At 36.5% G+C, this 21,872-nt stretch overlaps 1 protein-coding gene across 1 annotated transcript in view; it reads left to right on the top strand.

Annotated features, from left to right (window-relative positions):
• The first annotated feature begins 189 nt into the window (after positions 1-189).
• Positions 190-21,872, top strand: part of TRIP11 (thyroid hormone receptor interactor 11) — a 37,184-nt gene continuing 15,501 nt past the window's right edge. The window contains 14 exon segments of the mRNA XM_061463844.1: positions 190-657; positions 3,388-3,464; positions 4,535-4,645; positions 5,738-6,013; positions 6,842-6,910; positions 7,606-7,771; positions 9,691-10,056; positions 10,670-10,710; positions 11,719-11,925; positions 13,020-16,049; positions 19,024-19,164; positions 19,361-19,554; positions 21,069-21,232; positions 21,557-21,660. Coding sequence (XP_061319828.1) covers positions 519-657; positions 3,388-3,464; positions 4,535-4,645; positions 5,738-6,013; positions 6,842-6,910; positions 7,606-7,771; positions 9,691-10,056; positions 10,670-10,710; positions 11,719-11,925; positions 13,020-16,049; positions 19,024-19,164; positions 19,361-19,554; positions 21,069-21,232; positions 21,557-21,660 — 5,085 coding nt within the window. The 5' untranslated portion in view covers positions 190-518.

The raw sequence follows: 21,872 nt of genomic DNA, 5'->3' as shown, positions 1-21,872 counted from the left end.
TGCCTGTTGGAAGGGTGAACCCAGGGGCATAAACTTGAACTCGACCACATGGCTCTGCTTTTGTTTCTCTGAAAGCAAACACACTCCAACACCCCCCAGCCCCGCTGCACACCACCACTTCAACCTCCCCCTCCGCCTACCACGGCGGAAACACCCCCCCTCCTCCACCTCTATCCCGGCATCCTCCGCTGCCGCGCACGCGTCATTGCCGGCGCGCGGGCGCTCTAGCCGGTTGCGGTTGCTGTTGATGGTGTTGTGGTGGGGGTGTCATGGCTGCCGCCGAGGTGGCAGAAGCAGGAACCGCTGGGACGAGCCGCTGAGTTGGCTAGTGCTGGGAGGATGTGTGCGGCGCTGGCGGAGGGGTCACCGAGACCTCTTTGCTGAGTTGGCAGCAGGAGCCTTGACCCTCCCTAGCGAGGGGAAGGGAGCAGGAGGAGGTGATCGCCCCTGTTCCCGCTGGAGCCAGCTGCCAGCTGTGCTGGCCGCCTGCCCGGCGCGGGGCTAACTGAGCAGCGGTGATGGCGTCGTGGTTGGGCGGGCTGGGCTCGGGGCTGGGTCAGTCCCTGGGGCAGGTGGGGGGCAGCCTGTCTTCGCTCACAGGCCAGATCTCCAGCTTCACCAAGGACATTCTGCTGGAGGGCGCGGAGGAGGTGGGCGGTAAGTGCCGCTGAGGCGCTGGCCGGGGAGCAGCGGGGCGGGGGGTGTCCGTGTGTTTGTGTGTGGTTGCCGGGGCGGGCCCTGTTCCGTGTGTACTCGCTAGGACAGGCTCGGTTTCGGGAGGGAGCCTTTGCTCCGGCTGCCGGTTTGCCCAGGGGTCGGCAGTGGGGGGGGCCTGCACCTGCCGGCCGGGAGCGAACTGTGCCGTCCCGGTACGCGGCTTGGTTTCTTTCGGGAGAGCTGCTGGCTTTGCTGGCTGTGTTTTCTTAGTCAGCTCCTGTTGATCTCAGGATCTGAAGAATAGACAAACATATTCCCAGCCTATAATAGCAGAGGTTAACCTTCTCTAGGTTTATTATTCGAAAGTTTCTGACTTGCTTGAAGCGTTATGTTGATCAGTAATGAAAGCACACAACACTCTAATTCCATTCCGTTTGCTCAGCTTATCTAAGACCCTATCTGGTTAGCTTTTGGTGTGGTTTCATAAAACTGCAGAGGAATTTTTACACTGGTATGATCTAAGCCTGACGTGTCACATAAGCAAAGGTCCAGCCTTTATGGTGTTCTCGTTGTTTGTATTTCAGCTGGGGACAGAGACCTGTCAAGTTGTACCATTCTCCTGCAGCCAAGTAGAACATTGCCATGGTTTAATAGGGACAGGAAGCTAGGATGATACATGTTTAAAATAGGAAGCTGAGACATTGGAGTAAGATTTGAGTAAAGTAACAGTAAACTTATTCTAGACTGTAGTCTTTATATTTTTAAGAAGCTTTTTTTGTTACAAGTTGTTGAATAAAACTTTTGATTTTTATACTAAAGCACTTGTATAACATGGTAATAAATATCAATAGGTTAATGCCACTAGTATTGTATTGTTTACCACCTTGAAACTATAACTTACTGAAAAATATTACCGCTCTTAAAGCAAATGTTAAGAACAGCTAGGACTTCTGAATACTCATCTTAAATGTGAAATTAAACAATTCTATTTTGTTTGTAATTTCGAGCAAATTTAGATATCAGGAAGAAGTTATTTACTGTGCGGGTGGTGAGGCACTGGAACAAGTTGCCCAAAGAAGTGAATGCTCCATCCCTGTCAGTGTTCAAGGCCAGGTTGGACAGAGCCTTGGGTGACATGGTTTAGTGTGAGGTGTCCCTGCCCATGCCAGGGGGGTTGGAACTAGATGATAAGGGCCTTTCCATCCCTACCTATTCTATGATTCACAACTAGGAAGCATTGCCTAAGTATTATATCAGTCTTGTTGGCAAGCTGATGCTGCTGGTCTCATTGATGGGGTTTTTTTGGTATACAGGTGAAATGAGACAGATTTGTTTGGATAACTGCAAGGTTACACTTTTCTGAAATACTTGCTTAGAATTGTTTTAAATTTCAAAGTCCCATATTAGTTTAGTTTGGAGACTTACTCTGTGCTGCTAAACTGTGTAGTCATCTAGTGTGTTTGGTTTGCCCTTTTAAAAGAGAAATTGAGATTCTTATTCACACATTTGTGCTTTAGTTTGTGTAAGAGGCATGTGCTGATGATGTTCATTAGTTACTTCCAGGTGTACTTGACTGCTAGATACTGCTGTAAACTACTTCTGTTTGCTAAAACTTTCAGAGTAGTACATTTTTATGGGTTACTAGCCTTGAGGGTGTGAAAATCTAGTGGCATCTAAATACTCTTCCATGAAGACCTTTACATATTGTGTGGCATAGAGAGCACTTCATGCAGTTCTTTACATTCCTGGTTTTAATTTTCTGATGTTTCCTAATTTTTAATATTATCCCTTACATCCACTGCTTTGGCTGCCATCTGAACTGATGATAGTGTTTGTGGTTTATAGACTTCTAACATCTTCCATTTAGCAGAGATTGTTGCTTCTGCAGCACTTGAGCTGCATCATTTTTAAATAGCACATAGGAAATTATGAAATACTGTATTTACTTGAAAATTATATTTATTTCACATAACTGTCAAGCTTGTTTTATAGTCAGTCAAGGATGATTTCTCTTTAAGAAAAGGCAATATAGTATTTCTAGGCACTGAAAGTTGTACATGGGAGAAGTAAACATAGCCTGTTTGAGGAGGGTTGATCATCAACGGGAGAGTGTCCCAGGACAGAATTATGTGGGTTTTGACTTAAATACACTGATATGATAGGTAGTGTCACCTCTGTAAATGGAAGTGAGTTCTATTGGGGATTTGTGCCTTAATGAGGGAGGCAGGGATGATGTTTTGTTGTATTGGTTATTTTGTGGGTTTTGTTAGGTTTGGGATTGGGTATTTTTTTTTGGTTTGTTTTTCTTTGTTTTGTTTTCTGAAAATTTAGTTACTGTTGTGTCTGTTTTGTGGAATTCTTATTTTGAAACTTCACATGAGAATACTGAGAAATACACAACTGTCACATCAGGGGCAAAGTCCTATGTGAAAAACAGCTCAGTGACATGAAATAGTCACATTTTAAAGCTTAAATCTATACTTTTCTATTATCTTTGTGATCTGACTTAAAGTCTAGGTAAGAGAGAACTAAATTACACTCAAAAAGACTCGGGTTTGTGAAAAAGAATTCTGACGGTGTTCTGATAAGAGCAGCTTTTGATATTTACCTAGGAATGAACATCAAAGCAGTGTAAAGTAAGACACTTGTTAATAACTGTGGTCTTAATTGATGTCTATTTAACAGACTACAAGTAGCTTAATAAAAATGAAAAATTTCACTTTCTTTCAGATGCAGCAACAGAACTCCAAGTGTCCAATTCTAGACTCAGAGAAATAGAAAGTATTAATGCAGCACAAAAGCTTGAAGTAAGAAATTTTGGAACACTACTGTAATTAAAAACAATTAATAAATAACGTTTCTTGTAAAGTTGAAATATAGCACCGAATGTGCTTGTCTGGATAAATCTAGAAAAGAAGAGTGTGTTAGAATGTGGCTTTTTATTTACTTTTGGGGGGGAGTGGGGGGAGGCATTGCAATTGGGGGCATATTTGTTTATTGGAGTATGCGTGTGATGCATGTTTTCATTTTTCACTAAGTGCCGCATCCTGCAACTGTTCCTACTTACCACATGGGTTTGGACTGCAGCAATAGTCTTGGCTTTGAAAAGCTCGTAAATATGACAGTCTGAAGTTTCCATAAATTTTGGCATTTTGTAGATGATCACATATAAAATCAGATCTGGAATGACGGGTTAAACTGGACAGCATGTCTCCTGCAGCAGGCAGAAGGCAGAGCGTATGTGCTCCCTGATGCAGTTCTGTGCCCGTGTTTCCCCACTGTGTGTTGGTTTTGACATAACTGTGGATGCATGTGCTCTCCCAGAACTGCTTAAAAATCCCATGTGCCCGTGAGGAAAGTGACTTGGTGTACTTTAACAAATGACTTGTTGGTTTACAGCCATAAATAAAGTCATAAGATTGACAACTTCTATGTATGTCCTCAGCCCTCAAGAACATTGAGAAGTTAAGATAGTATTTGGGGAAGTTCCTGCTTGTCCTTTTTTAGATTCTTGCCATTTGCTCTTGAAGAGTGTCAGAGAGAGAATACTGTGTTGTGTGGATATTAGCTCTGATTTCTGTTATCTGGCTGTTCTTAAATTCTACTGATGGGTCATGCTAAGATGTAGTTCAGCCTTGAATTTTTCTTCTTGCATTTACCAGAAACCTTTTTCTGAAATGCTGTATGAAAATGGAAAGCTTGGACATGAATGTGATTTTGGACCACATTTGGAAGTTACTGTTGTTTGTGTGGTTTGAATAAAATAACATGAGAAATGTGTATAATTTGATTTCTTTACTGTCCAGCAGATTTACGCTTTTCTTATTCTGTAAGAACTGTTCCAAATTTACCAACATTAATTTCTCATCTTTGCTAGAATGAGAGACTGAAAAAAGTTTGTAGTGATTTAGAAGAAAAGCATGAAGCAGCAGAACTTCAAATAAAGCAGCTATCTATAGAGTACCGAAATCAGCTTCAACAGAAAGAGGTAGGATATAGAGTGAAATATTTGAATAAATATGCCAAATAAACTTGCATATTATGCTGTTTAATCTCTTTGTTATGGTATCTGTGCTCTTTCAGTGGAAGCGTTGGTCACAGTTTCAATTTCTTAGTTTGTTAATGTAGACACTGGGAGACTTAAGACATATACTGTTGACTTATGTAATGTAAGCAGAGCTGCCAGGAGAAAGTTGAGATGAGAGAATTCCAGGAATGTCATGCATATATCAATTTCTGTTTTTTTTTGTGAGAAAGAGCACTTAAACTGCTTTGTATTTCTGATTCAGTTATCTTTAAGGAAGGCAAAAGGAGCAAATTCTTATTTGAAGCAGTTATATTGTCTGTAGATACCATAATTATTTATCTTAATGTATACAGTTTCATGATCTGAGAAGTGTTTCTTTGTGATGAAAACATCAGCTGTATAGTCTATTGCATAGCATTAGATTTCATAGCCTTTTAAATGAAGACAGTTGCCAGTATGCCTAGAATTACACAAAAGTTTTATTTCTTCTCTATTTATAAATGCATGTGGGAACTAGAGGAAGAAGAATTTTGAGATGTGTAGAATTCTGCATATTAAATACAGTAGCAGAGTTGTTACAAGAAAATTGCATGCAGCTAATTTCAGTTTGTTGTAAATAAGTAAATTTTCAGTACCTTATGTGTAAAAGAAATCAGATGTAATATAAATGTGGGAGCATCACATACTGCTTAATTTTCATATTTGAATACCCTTGTTAATTTTTTTTTTTTTCAGCCTGACTGTTGCTATAGTACTTAAGTACCTTGGCTGCTGAAAAAAAAAAAATCATCATTTTTACTGAAACTTAACTGAAAACCGTTAAAACTTTTAGTATGTATCCATGTGGGAGATACTTTATAAACATCAGCTAAGACTGCTTTTCTCCGTTAGGAGGGAGTTTGGGGTTTTTTTTCCTTTTTGCTTTAGTGGAAGCAATTAGTTATTTTTGCTGGGGACAGGTTGTCTGGTTGGTTCACATTTCATAAGTTTACAAGAGGCAGTGTGTTTATTGTTATTCTTCCTGAAACAATACATTTTATTCTGTATTTTCAGGTGGAAATCAGCCATTTAAAAGCTAGACAGAATGCTCTGCAGGAGCAGCTGCAGAAAGTACAGAAGGCTGCTCAGTCAGCACAGCTGGGAGCTGGTGTTTTACCACCAGCCACTACATCAGCTTCATATGTTCCAGTGGTCAGACATTCCTCAAATTTTGAAGGATATGACATGGATTTTGGAGATGTAATCTGGTCACAGCAAGAAATAAACAGGTTGTCCAATGAAGTTTCTAGGCTTGAATCTGAGGTTGACCACTGGAAGCAGATTGCACTGGTGAGTATTTCCTCGCTGTCTTAATCTCCACTCCAGATTAGTCTTTTCATTGAATTTCATGGTTTTGGAATGGGTCTTCAGAAAGTTCATGGTGTACAATTTCTAGAAGCAACATGATTTGATGGAAAAGCTGAAACTTAATTACGTTTTCATCATTTTCATACTGTCACATGGCTAACATTCAGTTAATAACATTCATTGACTAACTTCCAAATGCTTCATGATGCTTTTATGCATAATTTATCAAGTTAGGGAAAGGGCTTTATAAACATTTGCCTGTGCTACTTCAGGGTTTAATTTCTGTGCAGCCTTTCAGAAAATGATTTTCTTCTTCCTGGCTCTGATACTATTTATTGACAGTATAATACTGTGATAGTTGAATATTTGCCTACTGGTTTTACTTACTCTTCTCTCAGTCCTTGTTATGTCAGTTGGAATTCATGATTTGCTGAGACAAGAAATAATACAGTCTTTCAAGCTGTTGTTGATATGAGTCATTGTTTTTCAAGCTATGGCCTGATTTCAGAGCTATGCCTTTCTCATTTAGAAATAGTCAAGTAAAATTAAGAAACCCTGTTGTATTGTTAGGTGCAATAACACCCACTACCACAAACTTTTGTATATTTCCATATAACAATAATAATAAAAATCAGTGGAAAATAAATACTTTCAATTAAAATGTCTTTTTTTAATCAAATTTACTGTAAATTTTAATTTTTCTTCACATTCCCTTTGTTTTTCTACTTTGAGTAGAAATAGAGGAAACACACGAAAAATATGCCTGTTTATCACAATTTTCACATGGATATGTGATTTTTCTTTTCTCAGTCTTCCAAAGTGCAAGGGACAAATGATGCTGAACAAAGTGAAATATGCAAACTGCAAAATATTGTTAAGGTAATATGACAATTTTGACAAGCTAGTCTTCTCTTACACTTTATTCTTGATGGTTTTGCATATGATCACATGACTTATGAATACAGTTAAAATGTTTACAACACATGCACTTAAATTTTCTCGATTAAAAACATATGTGGGCTTGTAGTATCACAGTAACATTTCAGTCATCAATACAATATTTAAAAAGTTACTCTGCGAAAGGGTATTTATGTGAATTTGTTTAATGTAGTACGTAAGCTTAAAAGAATTACATTGGTATTTATGAGGGCAAATCACTTTCAGAAGCTGTTGATGTCTGACTTACGAGATACACAAAATAATTTCTTCTCCCTTCTCAGAAACATCTTACTTTTTCGCATTGAAGGTGCAGAATATGCATTTGCCTGACATCCTTAAAAGTTGCTAGAAACGTGTCCTACTGTATCCACTTCCTGTGAAGTAGTTGTAATCTCTCTGCTTTAGTATTTGCTGTTTTGTGGAGCATACTGTTGTGTAAATGTATTTTTAAAAGGAATGTCTTTTGTTGGTTTGGGGTTTTTTAAACATGTTAAAAGACAAGAAATGTGACTTCTGTGAGTAATCTTTTAATAAATCTTTAATTTTACTAAGGAAAATATTCTTATTTCTTTTTTTTTCCTTTTTAAGCTTCTGTACTGTATTTTACCATTCTGTTTTTCTAATTATACTTTTAGGAGCTCAAACAGAATTTAAGTCAAGAAATAGATGAACATCAACATGAACTTTCAGTGTTGCAGGATGCACACAAGCAAAAGCTAGTAGAGATAACTCGTCGACACCGAGAAGAGCTGAGTGAATATGAAGAGCGAATTGAAGAACTTGAGAATCAGTTACAGCAAGGTCTTTCTTACCACATGCTTTCTTTTTTAATGTACAGTGAATTTTGGTTAAAGGATCAAATTTGTATGTAATGGTGTAATAGATATCAAATACGTGATGTTCAGGAATTTGATTTTCAACTTGATTTCATCTTGATGTTTAAGGTGCATGTCCTAGTATCTTATATTCACTATTGCTGGCTTGAACACTGGAATGCTGGCATTTTTTCTGCTGATGTATGTCAGTCTAGAGGGTCATTTTCTATACATATCAAATGTTGTGCTCCAAATCCTACACATCCTGTTTTGTTTTTTTTTTTTAACCTTACACTTAATGTGTATGTGGACAAGATAGCACTTGTCTCCTTAGCACAGGAGTAATTTTGCTGAGAAGTACTATATGCCAATTCAGTTACTTGACAAAAGTTCAAGACTGACATAAGGACCACACTTCAGTCTGCGGCGTGACTAGATTGTAGGAGAAGCTTTGTAGTTCTCACAAGATGCTTTTTCTTGTCTTGTAGGTTATTTCATAGAATCATAGAATAGTTAGGGTTGGAAAGGACCTTAAGATTATCAAGTTCTAACTCCCCTGCCATAGGCAGGGGCACCTCACATAAACCATATCACCCAAGGCCTCGTCCAGCCTGGTCTTGAACTCTGCCAGGGATGGAGCATTCACAACCTCCCTGGGCAGCCCATTCCAGTGCCTCACCACCCTAACAGGAAAGAATTTCTTCCTTATATCCAATCTAAACTTCCCCTGTTTCAGTTTTAACCCATTATTCCATAAAAATAGTAATGTAAGATTTTCTTTAGAGGCTTCCTTGCGTAAATATGTAATATTTGCCTGGAAACTTCCCGTTTTATTATGTGTTAAAACTTGGACTTTTAAAGAGTATATATTCTCCTTTTGGAAAGAGAGATCCATTCCCTTCTTGGAAAGAAGGGAAATATTTTCACAGCCTCTTAATGCCTGAAGTAGTACTGATAGAGAATTTATTTCTTAAAATCAAGTGCCTGTTAAGATGTAATCTGTCTTTTACTGTGTGTACATACACCAGCAGGACTAATTTAATGAAGTTAAAGGGAGGAATCTCTATCTTTTGCATTACAAGTCATCTGTAAAATAAATACTGCTCACAGCTTTTGAAGGTTTAAGAGTGTTTTATTTTTTTTATTTTGTTGGTCTGTTTGACATCATTATACAGATTAGGGCAGGAGGAAGTGTTTGAGCTTGTGATGAAGTGAATTCACAAGCAGCATGCTTTCATTTAGCTTTTTTTGCTGTAATTTCTGATTATGCTTTTTTATATTCCAACTTTTCTAGACGTTACATTGTGATAATATGGTAGATGTCTGAAAACATCAATTCTGCAAAATGAGATTTTTTTTTTCAAGTAAAAGTCTGTGCATCATTTAGCAAATGATATACTAATATGTAGCAAATAGTTCTCTATAACAACCATTCAACAAACCTTTGAAATTTAATTAAAATATTAAGAGAGATTTTGCATCAGGCTAAATTAGATGGGGTTTGATTAAATTATTCTTAGAAAATTAAGCAATTCCGAATTGCAGTGTACTAGATTGTGTCATCTCCCCACCAGAGGAATGGGGGTCAAGTATATTTTAATTAAATGGCAAAACGTACTGTTCACAACACTTTAAGTTTTAAAATTATTTCAACCATAAATACTTCACAAGGATGCGCAAGCATTTGAAAAGCTGCATATCAAGCCGGTAGTATGTATAGCCCTGCTTCAAATCTTAATTCTATATATGTAAGCTTTCTGTTGATGATGATTATCAAGTCTTTGGTTTAGATATCTCCCTTTGTCAGGAGAAGAGGTAGAAGAAGAGACTCTTAAGCAAAAGATCTGCAGTGCTGCTGGTTTTGGTTAATAGTTAAAATTGCTAACAATCTTTTTTGCTTTTTAGATGGTGTGAGCACTGATGCTGTGGGTGGCTCTGAAATTAGTGAACAGAAAAAAAATGCTCGGAGTCTAGAAGGAGGAAAAATAGAAGAGTTGGAGATTGTAAAGGACCAAGAGGATGAAATAAGAAAATTAAATCACAAATTGTCTTCTGCTAAAGAAGAAAACAGAATTCTTCTGAAAGAGCAAGAATTGGCAAAAGTAGAAAAGATCCAAATAATGCAAAAATATGAAAATCTTAAGTCTGAATTTAGCAGGCTTCAAAGTGCTGCTGCAGAGCAAGATGCCCTCCTGAAAGAACAAGACAAGAAGCTCCAATCAAAAACGTCATTACCAGAGGATATTGTCAGACTACAGCAAGCGCTGTTAGGTACTAAGATGATGATTATTTTATTTTTTAGTTAAATTATTTTTAGTAAACCTTTGCAGGTTTTCACTTTTAAAGCTCAGATTTTACTTTAAGAATTTGGATCTTAGTATGATAATATATATCTTTTAAAAGCTGCTGCTTTACAAAAGGCTTTTTCATTGAGGTAAGGCTAAGCTGAAAAGGAGACACAACTGAAGCTAGCATGACTGATTATCATAGGGCTTTCTGATTAGGTAAGTAACAAGAAGTTGCTTGTTTAAATTCTAGAAGCACAATTTTGGTAAAGACAATCTGTTGCTAATCTTCGCCCTAAAGTAACACTGAAACTTCTCTGTTTAAGAAGTGTATCTGTATGTAGAAAATCTTTTAATATTGCATAATTGATACACTGTAGTGCCAAAGTCCTCCTAATGTGGACTCAGTAGTAAAAGTAATTCTCTGTGGTGGTGGTTGATGGTGCATTTCAGTCTACAGCACTGATGATTATAATCTCAAAATACTGTGAAACTATTCTCTTCTGAGCAGCAGAGTGTTGCTGGGGCAAGGTGGGAGAATTGTTTTTGTTGTTATTTGGAAAGTGGTAAAATTCTGTATTTTTTTTTTTCCTTTATAGAAGCAGAAAATGAAATAGCAAGGCTTTCAAGTTTAAATCAGGTAAAGCAATTTCTAAGTTAAGCCAACAAAGTTTGTGTAAATAGTAAGTGATGGAAAACATGTTCTGGCACTATACATTTTTTGGAGCAGTTACACTTCTACATTAATAACCTTGTAATCAAGGAAATAATTGTAGATTAATTCTGGAATTACATGTGGAATTGATAGAAACGACACATTTTGACTTGTGAAACTCCATAGTTTCTCTGTGAAAGAAAACTAGATTTCCACCTATCCATTGCTACTTAGGCTGCTGTAACATAAATTTTAAAAGTATTAATAGTATATTCTGTAAAATTTGTCACTTTTCACCTGTTTGGCCTATTCCGGCTTTAAAAAACCGTTGACATCTGTAAAATACTTCTCTCCTTACATGTAGTACTCTAGTAATAGTACATTCCATCTTACTGATCAAGTTAAGCAGTGGAAAATACAGTCTCTGGAACACACCTTTAGAGTTTGGCAAGGTTTGACTTAGTCTTTTATAAACTCAGGTTTGAGAGACTTGGCTTAGTTTACGTTGTATCCATTAGCATTTCTCAACTGGGGTCTTCTGTGTTTTGCATGTGTTGAAGATTTCCCATGGCATTTTTCATAAGCATGTTGTTCAGGTGTCCTTTATTAAAACTTCCTGTCTCACTATGCAGCATGCTACATATTTAGAGTATATCTTGGATGTATAATAATTTATCCCAGCTGTGGATCCATGCCTCAGGGGTGGGTATAACTTTGCTTGCCAGACAGTGGCTTTTTGTGCAGAAGCTCGTAAATTACAGTCCTGAACTTAGTGATGAGAAAATAAATGTCTATGTGTGAATAGTACAGTCAAATACTTCCTGATGAATAATTTTTAAGTGGCATAATATTAATGTAGGCCTAAAGATTCTAACAAAAAAAGGGCATATTTTACTTTTAATTGTTGAAGGGGGGAAAATAAACTATTTCAGATCTGAAGAGGTTATAAGTTTCACCAAGGTAAAGTCTAGTATTTAGTTTTTTTAACTTAAGAAAGGACTTGAGAAGGAACTGACAAGTTCAGAAGATAAAAATGAGAATATTCTTTCTGCATATGCTGAGGATCAGAATTCAGAATTAAGTCAGTTAAGACAATATTTGGAAAGGAAAGAACATGAATTAAATGAAAGTATTGCAGAAAGAGAAACATTAATAGTGGAGCTGGAAGAACTAGACAAGTAGAATCAAGAAGCTACTCAGGTAATAAACACTGCAGCTATTTATTTAACTGCTAAAATATTTAGGTTTGTGCATGTTGGTCTTTCAAGTTGATCTTTGAATGTAGATAACAGGGAAACAGAAGTTATCCTCTGAGGCTTAAAAAGAATATTGGGACCATCTTAGTGCAAAATTTTAAAATGCAAGAAACCCACTTATTATGGATGAATAAATAACATGGTGTGTGAGCTGTCCATAACGTTTGTCACATCCCAAAGTCCAGTTAAATATTACTTAATTTTTCACTCCACAAGACTTTTGACAGATCTTACCCTGCTGATATTTAGACCTCCATCTTATGACAGTATGCATAACATGAGTTATTTTTTAAAACTTTTTCCTTGTATTATTTTTAATTATATTGAATAATTAAGTTGCTTTATTACAGGTTCTTTCAAATACGAGCATATGTGGGGCAAAAAAGGTCACTGACTATAACCAAAATGGAATGATAACCTTTTTCTCACTCTTCTGATATATTGGACCTGTAAATATCCAGTTGCAAGCCATGTGTTTTCAGTACTGGTTTACTTTATGGAATTACACATTTTTTTCCTATGAAATGAATCTCAGCAAATGTGTTTAAAATTAAGCATGAATAAGAAATTGAAAATAGAGTATAGAAACAGGCATTCTCTTCTGTAATTTGTTATTTTAAATTTAGTGCCGCCCTGGTTTTAAGGAATGGGTATATGCTGTATCCCCATTCCAACTGTCCTGGCAAATTCTGATGGTTCTTTTTCTTAGGTAACTCTCTTTTTGTTCCTTGATTTAAGTAGTTAGGGTTTTTATTCTCAATGAAGTGTAATCTATTCCTATTAGGTTGTTTGTTTTTAATTAAGTTAGCATTGACTAGTTGATCATACTTGCCACCTGTCTTTGGCAACTAGGAAACAGTTTTGCTTCCTCCTCTCAGGTGTGGGTTTTTTTCCACCTCTCAGGTGTGGGGTTTTGGTGTTTTTTTTGTTTGTGGGTTGTGTTTGTTTTTTTTTCTTTTAGTGTTCAGATGATGCAAATGCATACATGGTTCAGCTGGCTCTCCTTTCCTAATGAGTTCTTGTCTATGTACGTTTCAGCATGTGATTACACTGAAAGAGCAGCTGTCAAAGCAGCGCATGGAAACTGATAGTATCATCAACCAGCTGAAATTTGACTTAGAATTTGAAAGAAATAAATTATCAGAATTAGAAATGGAGAAGATGGAAACTATTAAGGAGTTAGATATTCAGAAAGAAAAACTAAGCCAATGTTCATATGCACTTAATGATTTGCACATAAGTAAGCAGCAGCTTCAAGATAATATTAAAGAGCTTCAGGAGCAATTAAGGAAAGCCCAGGACTGTAATTTTCATCACAAAAAAGAGTTTGGAGAATTGCAACAGAGGCTAAAAGAAAGAGAGGAGGAAGTTTCTGTATCTTTGAGCAAGCTAACAGAAAAAAGTAACCAGGAATCTAACTACACTTGTCAAGATCTGATTCTGAAAGAAAGAGAAGTAGAAATTGCAAAACTACAGAATGACATTTCAGAAAATAAACAACTGAATGAAGAATTAAAGAAATCTCTGTCAGATCTCAGAGCAGAAAATGGAAAGCTGATGGCATCCACCGAAAAACTAAAACAGGAGTTAAATAGTGCCATTTCTGAGAAAAATAAAGTTTACTTGGAAAAAGACACTGTTGTGGAGGCCTTGAAAATGGAAAAAAGACAGTTGGAGAGTGAATTAAACCAGGCAGAGAAGAGGCTTTTGGAACAAGCACATAAGTATAAGCAGACTATTGAGGAATTATCACAAGCACGGAGTATGGATACCAGTGCCTTGCAGCTTGAACATGAGCGCCTAGTTAAATGCAATCAAGAGAAAGACTTTAAGATTGCTGAACTTAAAAGGAGCATTGAGCAGATGGAAACTGACCATCAAGAAACAAAAGAAATGTTGACTACTAGCTTAGGAGGACAAAAGCAGTTGACAGAACTCATTAAAGAAAAGGAGATATTTATTGAAAAATTTAAAAATCAAGCCTTACAAGTGAAGCAAGAACTTGAGGAATATATGAAAGTTTCAAAAAAGCAGGATGTCTTAAAACACAGCTTGGAGGAAAAAGACAGAAGTCTTGCAGTCATGAAGGAGGAAAATAACCATTTGAAAGAAGAACTTGAACGCCTTAAGGATCAGCAAAGCAGATCTGTGCCTGTGGTTGAGCCTAAAACTTTAGATATTATTATTGAACTTGAAAGTGAGGTAACACAGTTAAAAGTAATAAAGAATAATCTTGAAGAAGAAATAGAAGTTCTCAAAAAAACAATAGAAGATCAGAACCAAACAACAGTGCAACTTCAGGAGTCATTGCAGGAGCAAAGAAAGGAAATAGATGAGTCTAAATTTCAGTGTGAGCAAATGAATGTCACACATGAAAGACTTTCTTTAGAGAAAGATGAGGAGATTAAAAATTTACAGAAAACAATTGAACAAATTAGAACTCAGTTGCACAAAGAGAGACAAATTATTCAGACTGATTCCTCTGATCTCTTTCAGGAAACCAAAGTTCAGACTCTTAATGGAGAAAATGGAAATGAAAAGCATGACTTATCTAAAGCTGAGATTGAAAGACTGGTAAAAGGTATCAAAGAAAGGGAGATGGAGATTAAGCTTCTAAATGAAAAGAATGTTTCTCTAAGTCAACAAATTGATCAATTGTCTAAGGATGAAGTTGGCAAACTTACTCGTATAATTCAAGAGAAAGATTTAGAAATACAAGCTCTCAATGCTAGAGTTTCCTCAGCTTCCTCTAGGCAGGATGTTCTTTGTCTTCAGCAGCAGCTGCAAGCTTATGTTCTGGAAAGAGAGCAAGTACTAGCAGTTCTAAGTGAAAAGACAAGAGAAAACAGCCAGTTAAAAACAGAGTATCGTAATATCATGGATATGGTTGCTGCTAAAGAAGCAGCTTTGGTAAGGTTGCAAGAGGAGAATAAAAAGTTATCTGATAGATCTGAAAACAGCAGTCAAGACATGTCTAGAGAAACTATTCAGAATTTATCCCGTATCATTCGAGAAAAAGATATCGAAATAGATGCTCTAAGTCAAAAATGTCAAACCTTATTGACTGTCTTGCAGACATCCAGTACAGGTACTGATAACGGATCAGGAGGTGTTAACAGTAACCAGTTTGAGGAACTTCTACAAGAACGTGATAAATTAAAACAGCAAGTAAAGAAGATGGAGGAGTGGAAGCAACAAGTAATAACCACAGTTCAGAACATGCAGCATGAGTCAGCTCATCTCCAAGAAGAGTTACACAAGCTTCAAGCACAAATTTCAGTTGAAAGTGATAGTAATTCAAAGTTGCAGGTGGATTATAATGGCTTGATTCAGAGTTACGAACAGAATGAGAAAAAGCTGAAAAGTTTTAGTCAGGAATTAGCACAAGTTCAACACAGCATAGGACAGCTTTATAACACCAAGGATCTTCTCCTAAGTAAACTTGATTTGGTAACACCATCTGTGACAATGGCTTCCACTGTTTCACAGCTTTCAGGCATACAGCACAGTGGTCCGGAACTACTCAGTGACGAGGCTAAACTCCTTCAAAATGAGTTGGAACAACTGAAACAAAAGTTGCAAGAGAAAGATTCAACTATCAGAACTCTTCAGGAAAACAATCAACGACTATCTGATTCTGTGGCTACAGCATCAGAGATTGAAAGAAAGAATCAAGAAGGAACTGAGTCGGAGATGAGGCAGATCAAAGAAAAACATGATGTCTTACAGAAATCACTTAGGGAAAAAGACATATTAATTAAATCTAAAAGTGACCAGTTACTTTCTGTCAGTGAAAATCTTAGTAATAAAGAGAATGAAAATGAGCTTTTGAAGCAAGCTGTGACTAATCTTAAAGAACGAAATTTGATTTTAGAAATGGATATTAGAAAACTGAAAGAAGAAAATGAAAAAATAGTTACACAGTCTAGGGAAAAAGAAACAGAATTCCGAGCACTTCAGGAGACTAATATGCAATTTTCAATGATGCTGAAAGAGAAAGAGTTTGAGTCTCACTCAATGAAGGAAAAAGCTCTTGCTTTTGAGAAGCTGCTGAAAGAAAAAGAACAGGTATGTGCCTTCATATTTATGAATGTTTTTCAAAATTAGCGACATGGTAATCCTTTTTTGTGTATATGTAGCCATCAAGTGTTTGCCTGAAATCTGTTTGTGACTCCCTACTGCATTACACTACAACAAAAATCCTACCCCTGCAAAGTTAAGAAATTAAAAGTCAGCAGGTGAGTGGTTTGCAATGTTACCTGTTAATTGTGCATCCATAAACAACTTTTATTTCATTTACTTGGTAATTGCTCATTTACTGATCAGCTGCTTAATATTATGCTTTGGCCCTGTTCATGAAGTGCCCTATATTATTTTTACTGTATGGTGCTCAAACTTCTGCAGAGTTGGCTAGCAGAACTAATTTTCCAATGTGCTTTCCTCTAGTGTTTGTTATTCCAATGTGGTTGCTTCTCAACATCCCTGTGAGGTGAATGGACTTCTGTATCTTGCTTTTATGGCTACAGAAACTCCAGTGCAAAAGAAAAGATGAAAGATCAGATAAGCTAAATTAGTGGTTTCTTCTATACAATTTGACAAATGGAAATATTGAAACTTTTTTCAAAATGTTTATTCAGAGAAAAGTTGCAGTGGCTTGTAAATTACCTTGTATGTAATTTGAAGAACAATCGCTTTTAAAAGAGGCAAGAATTATGTGGTATCATTGATACACAGGGCAACAGCATGTTGTACGATTTACTGCTGCTGGAGTTAACAAGTAATTTGTTAATTGCCATTTGGTTTTGAGAAATAGGTGTTAAGTACAGTGCCAAAGTCTTTCTGTAGTTTAACAAACACTTGACAGCAGAACTCCAGGATGTAGATGCTCTGAGAGTATGTCTTGGTGGGAGACTTTTCTGGTAATTAATTCCAAACAGATGATTTTCTTTTTTTTGTTTCCTCTGTACTGCTCAGGTCTCCTTTCTCTTCATCTTGATGGCTGTGGTTGCTGTTCTTCAGTCTTCTCTTAGAGTTGTCCCCCTCCATGCATTCTGTTCTTAGTATCCTTCTGGCTTTTAGCATACCTTCCCATTCTCTGAAGTTAGGAGCACTTGCCCATTATCAAAGAGTGGTATTTATGCAAACCATTGCTAAGTACCTTGGCATTAGTTTTCCCCCCACTATAATTAAAAATATAATTACTGTAATTTAAGTTACAAACATAACATTATTGTTATGTTTTTAAAATATAATTAAAATTAATAGAATGGTTTTGGCTGAAAGGAACCTCAATGATCATCTCATTCCAACCCCCCTGCCATGGGCAGGGACACCTTCCACTAGACCAGGCTTCTCAAAGCCCTGTCCAACCTGTCCTTGTACGCTGCCAGGTATGGAGCAGCCATAATTTCTCTGGACAAACCTGTTCCAGTGCCTCACCACACTCACATCTCTGGAATTTTCGAATTGCCAACTAAATCTGCAGTGTAATGGATTTGGAAAGCAAAATATGAATTACATTTAGCAATACATGTCTTTTTAAATTTGTCATTTTTAAGGCTCAACTTAGACCTAATATGAGTTGAAAACTAGGTTGGTTTTTTTTTGGTTTTTTTTTTGTGAGAAGTTTGACTTAGGACAGATGCATAGCTCTGTTTGCTCGTAGTAGATGTTTTCGTATCCTGTTCTAAGGAAATACTATGGAATTACAATGCAAATTTTTGTTGTCTCAAAGTACAGTGGTGTTTTGACAAGTGGCTTTGAATTACCATTGGGAATTTAAACATTCATCAGTCTTTCCATATAAAGCATACTAATACTTTACAAATTAACACTCTTACTATTTTGTTGGGTTTTTTGTTTGTATTGGGGTTTTTGTGTGTTTTGTTGGTGGTGGTTGTTTTTTGTTGTTTTTTTTAATTCTAACTCCTAGAAATCTGTATTGTCTGGCTAGGTTTTCTGTGTTGCATGTGTTTTGGCCTGCAGAGTTTCACTCAGTGGTGGTTTAGGCTTTCAGTTTCACAAGCATGTTATGTTTGTCTAGATGTTTTTCTTGCACAGATCAGAGAAGTTCCTGTTACACACTTTGTGATCACCATGGAGAACTAGAAAATATAGTATCAAAACAGTTTTGTATTTTATGTGTGCGTGTCAGAAGATAACGTGACATTAAAAGAGAACGTCTGCCTGCAGGTTTATGGTTCTAGGGCAAAAAGACTTCTACTGAACTCAGCTTGATTAATAAAACGGATAATTGAAGCTAATAAGTGATGAAGCATCATTAGTGATGAAAACAAAGATTTGTATACTTTTATCCAGCATATTCAATATGCATTCAAAACAACATGGGACAAAAGGCAAAGAGCATGCTGACAAGTTTTCAGTAACTGAAAATGTGTTCATGTGTACATGTCAATTCTGTGTAACTGACATACTTGCAGTTCTTTATATGTCTATGTGAAGTTGTAAACTGCATGTGAGAGCATTGTTTGTTGAAATTTGACATCTGAAAACATGTTGAACATTGTTGTGATTCATTGAATGCTAATCTTCAGGAGTGAGGTCACCCTATAGTTTATTTTTTTAAGATTTCTTTATGTGTTAAGTTGTGTTAACTACAGGCAAGTTGACCTGCCTAGGGCAATGCTTTACATGTGCATGGCCTAATAAATGGGTATCACAGCTAACAGATTTCAAACACCAGGGGGAAAAGTGAAGTTTTCAAGTATACAAGTGGCTGAAACACTGTGTACATAATACATATCTCATCTAAAGATAGTTAGGTATCAGTTTGTTTGCAGCAGTCAATTAAGACAATGCTTCTGTATAGTGTCTTTAACAATAACTTTGTCTTGTAATATGTGAGTGAAATAACTTCAAAATAATATTTTCCCCAGATGTTGTTTTGTGTTGTAGGGCCATGAGCGTCTTGCCCTTTTCCTTCTTAGATCAGTATTGTCTTTAAGCTCTTTTGGGCAAAGACTGTATCTCCTTTGGTAAAACTGTTTGCCGTGCTTGAAATGTATATTTGTGTCTTCAACAGGGCAAGACAGGAGAATTGAATCAACTGTTAAATGAAGTTAAATCAATGCAGGAAAAGGCTGTTACTTTTCAGCAAGAAAGAGACCAAGTCATGGTAGCACTCAAACAGAAGCAAATGGAGAGCAGTGCCCTGCAGAGTGAGGTACACCACCAAATAATTTACAGTTGCAAGAAATAAAAGAAAAATATTTTCTGTATTATTTTTGATAAAAATCACTTGTAAAAATACTTTAAAATCTATACATGTGCAGTGTGCTTCCATGAGCATGTTTTAAGTTTGCTTAAATAACTGTTATGAAAGGCAGTAGTACGAGCAACTTAAGGTATGTTGTACACAGTTACAGCATTTGCGTGAGAAAGAGCAGCGCCTAAAGCAGGAGCTGGAGAGGTTACGCAATCACCTTCTAGAGATGGAAGACTCCTACACGCGAGAAGCTTTAGCTGCGGAAGACAGAGAGGTCAAGCTAAGAAAGAAAGTTTTGACTTTGGAAGAAAAACTTGTGTCCTCATCTACTGCGGTGGAGAATGCCAGGTAGTCTTTTAATTTGTACAGCAGTAGCATTAGCTGGGGATACCACAGTTAGCTAGACTGGTACTTGATGGCTGTATTTTACAGAATTACCATTCTCTAGCATGCTAAGTACTTGAGAAAACAGATAAGAACTTTCATTACTCTAAATCAGAAAGGTGATATGAAATCTACTTGACTGCTGTTTGGAATTTAAGGAAGTACTTGTCATTTTAGTAGCAACTATTGAAATCTCACATGTATGACTGTGCTTAGAACTAGAAACAGCAAAAATTCCTCAACCCATCAATCTAGTTGTCTGTTAAAGAAGATGGACTTAACTTTCTTTTTAAAGTCAAGGCTTCATTCAGTTTGAACTAGTTTTATTTTATGTGCTTCAGTGCGCAGATGTGACTGTCATGGTTTGTGAATTGCTTTTGAGACAAGTACACATATTTTATACCTGATACCATGGAAAGTATATACTGCTGTAAGATTTTTTTCTTTTTAGCCTGCGTAATGTAAGATGCATTGAAGTTCTCACAGGTAAAACCTAGAAGGCTAGAGCCAATTGTGATTATGGCAGATAAGTAAAACACCAGAATTTTCAGCCAGAACAATGAAAATCCAAGTATTAAAATTAACAAATGCTTATCTTGGCTGTTTTAATACTGTTTTATTTAAAGGAATGTTGGTTACTTCAGGCACCAGAATGCTTTTTTGATCTTGTCAAAATGAACAGGTTTTTTAATCAAAAAGAAAAAAAAAAAAAGTATGTGTGTAGCTAAGGTCTTCATGTGCTAAAGATGGATTCCACTCTTAACATTCTCAGTAAAGAGATTCTGAGTTGAGCAGAATTTATTGTGAAAAACTGTGGAGAAATGGAAGAGCTGGGAGAAGGCTGTGTAAAAACTGTTCATCAGAATGTTTCTTAATTCTTCATCAAACTTGTCAAATAACCTTTAAGAAAAATAGCCTATGTGCCACCTGATAGGTACTATTTCAAAAGACTGGCATAGGAGTAAGTCAGGTTCATAATATCTTTGCTTAAGAGGAAGTGAAATGGATCATTCAGTCGTCAGCATGGAGCAAGATACACTGGGTTCTTGAAGACTGGCTTTAAAAGTAAGAATTGGTAGAAAGACCTGTTGATTCATCTAGAAATTGAAGCAGATAATCGGCAAGATATGGAGGGTTTTTTTTTTGGTTAAGATAAGATAATGTTACAATAATGAATAACAGAGTAGGTTTTTCTTTTTCTAATGTACTTCAAACAATAATAGGGGAGTTTTATTGTAAAAAAAATTATGATCAGACTTATTTAAAATCTTTTGTTGGTGGGATTTTTTATTTGGTTGGTTTGATTTTGGGGTTGTTTTTTCATTTTATTTTTTTTTTTCAAAGAGGGACTGGCGAACAAAAATTGCCTTCATTTTTATAAATTGAGCTGAAAAAGGTAGGGTATTTTTGCTGGGATTTAATTTTCTCTGTGATTACTTCTGTTGTCTTAATAAATAATGTATTTTATTTTCATGAAGTCATCAAGCTAGTCTGCAAGTTGAATCTTTGCAAGAGCAATTAAACCTGGTTTCCAAGCAGAGAGATGAAACTATGCTACAGCTCACCATCTCACAAGACCAAGTGAAGCAGTATGCATTGTCACTAGCCAACCTGCAGATGGTACTAGAGCAATTCCAACAGGGTAAGTTTTGTCAAGAAATAGCAAAGATTGCAGCAAGTATTTTTCAACTGGCATAGTTACCATACTGTGGTGCTTTTTAAATATCAGTTACCTGGTTTCCTTTTTGATAGCTTGAATTTCAGAATCTGATGTCTGTTAAAAAAATTGTAAGGAAACAGTTCCGGCCCTGTGAAAACTGATGGTCAGTGTCCCATTTAAGAAATCTGAATTCCACCTCTACCTCATGAAGGCCAGATTTGATAATTCTGATGTTTTTGAAGTCACATCTCTCACATGCTGTGAATTAAGATTTTCTTGTTTGGCTTTGTATTTTTAACCCTTTAGAAGAAAAAGCTATGTATTCAGCAGAGCTGGAGAAACACAAAAAACAGGCTGAAGAATGGAGGAAAAAAGCAGAAAACTTAGAAGAAAAAGTTGTGTCTCTACAGGTGAGCTGAATAATGAAATTGAACTGTATGAAACTGAATGCTAATTCTTGAATGAATTTTTTGGTTTTGACTGCTGTGTTGAGTGTAACTGTCTAAGAATGCCTTAAGTTATGTAATTATTCTCTCTTCCTTGGAAGAGAGGGGGGGTACTAAAAGGTTAGTTAAGTAGCATTCCTCTGCTGACCATCAGTTTTCTGGGGATGTTTACAACC

Source organism: Pezoporus flaviventris, unplaced genomic scaffold (assembly GCF_033815535.1).
Source record: "Pezoporus flaviventris isolate CSIRO_AGI_PZ_B2104156 unplaced genomic scaffold, CSIRO_AGI_Pfla_v1 ptg000036l, whole genome shotgun sequence".
In the NCBI taxonomy this organism is placed as follows: Eukaryota; Metazoa; Chordata; class Aves; order Psittaciformes; family Psittacidae; genus Pezoporus; species Pezoporus flaviventris.
The sequence above is the reverse complement of the archived record's forward strand: the minus strand, read 5'-3'. Positions and strand labels throughout refer to the sequence as shown.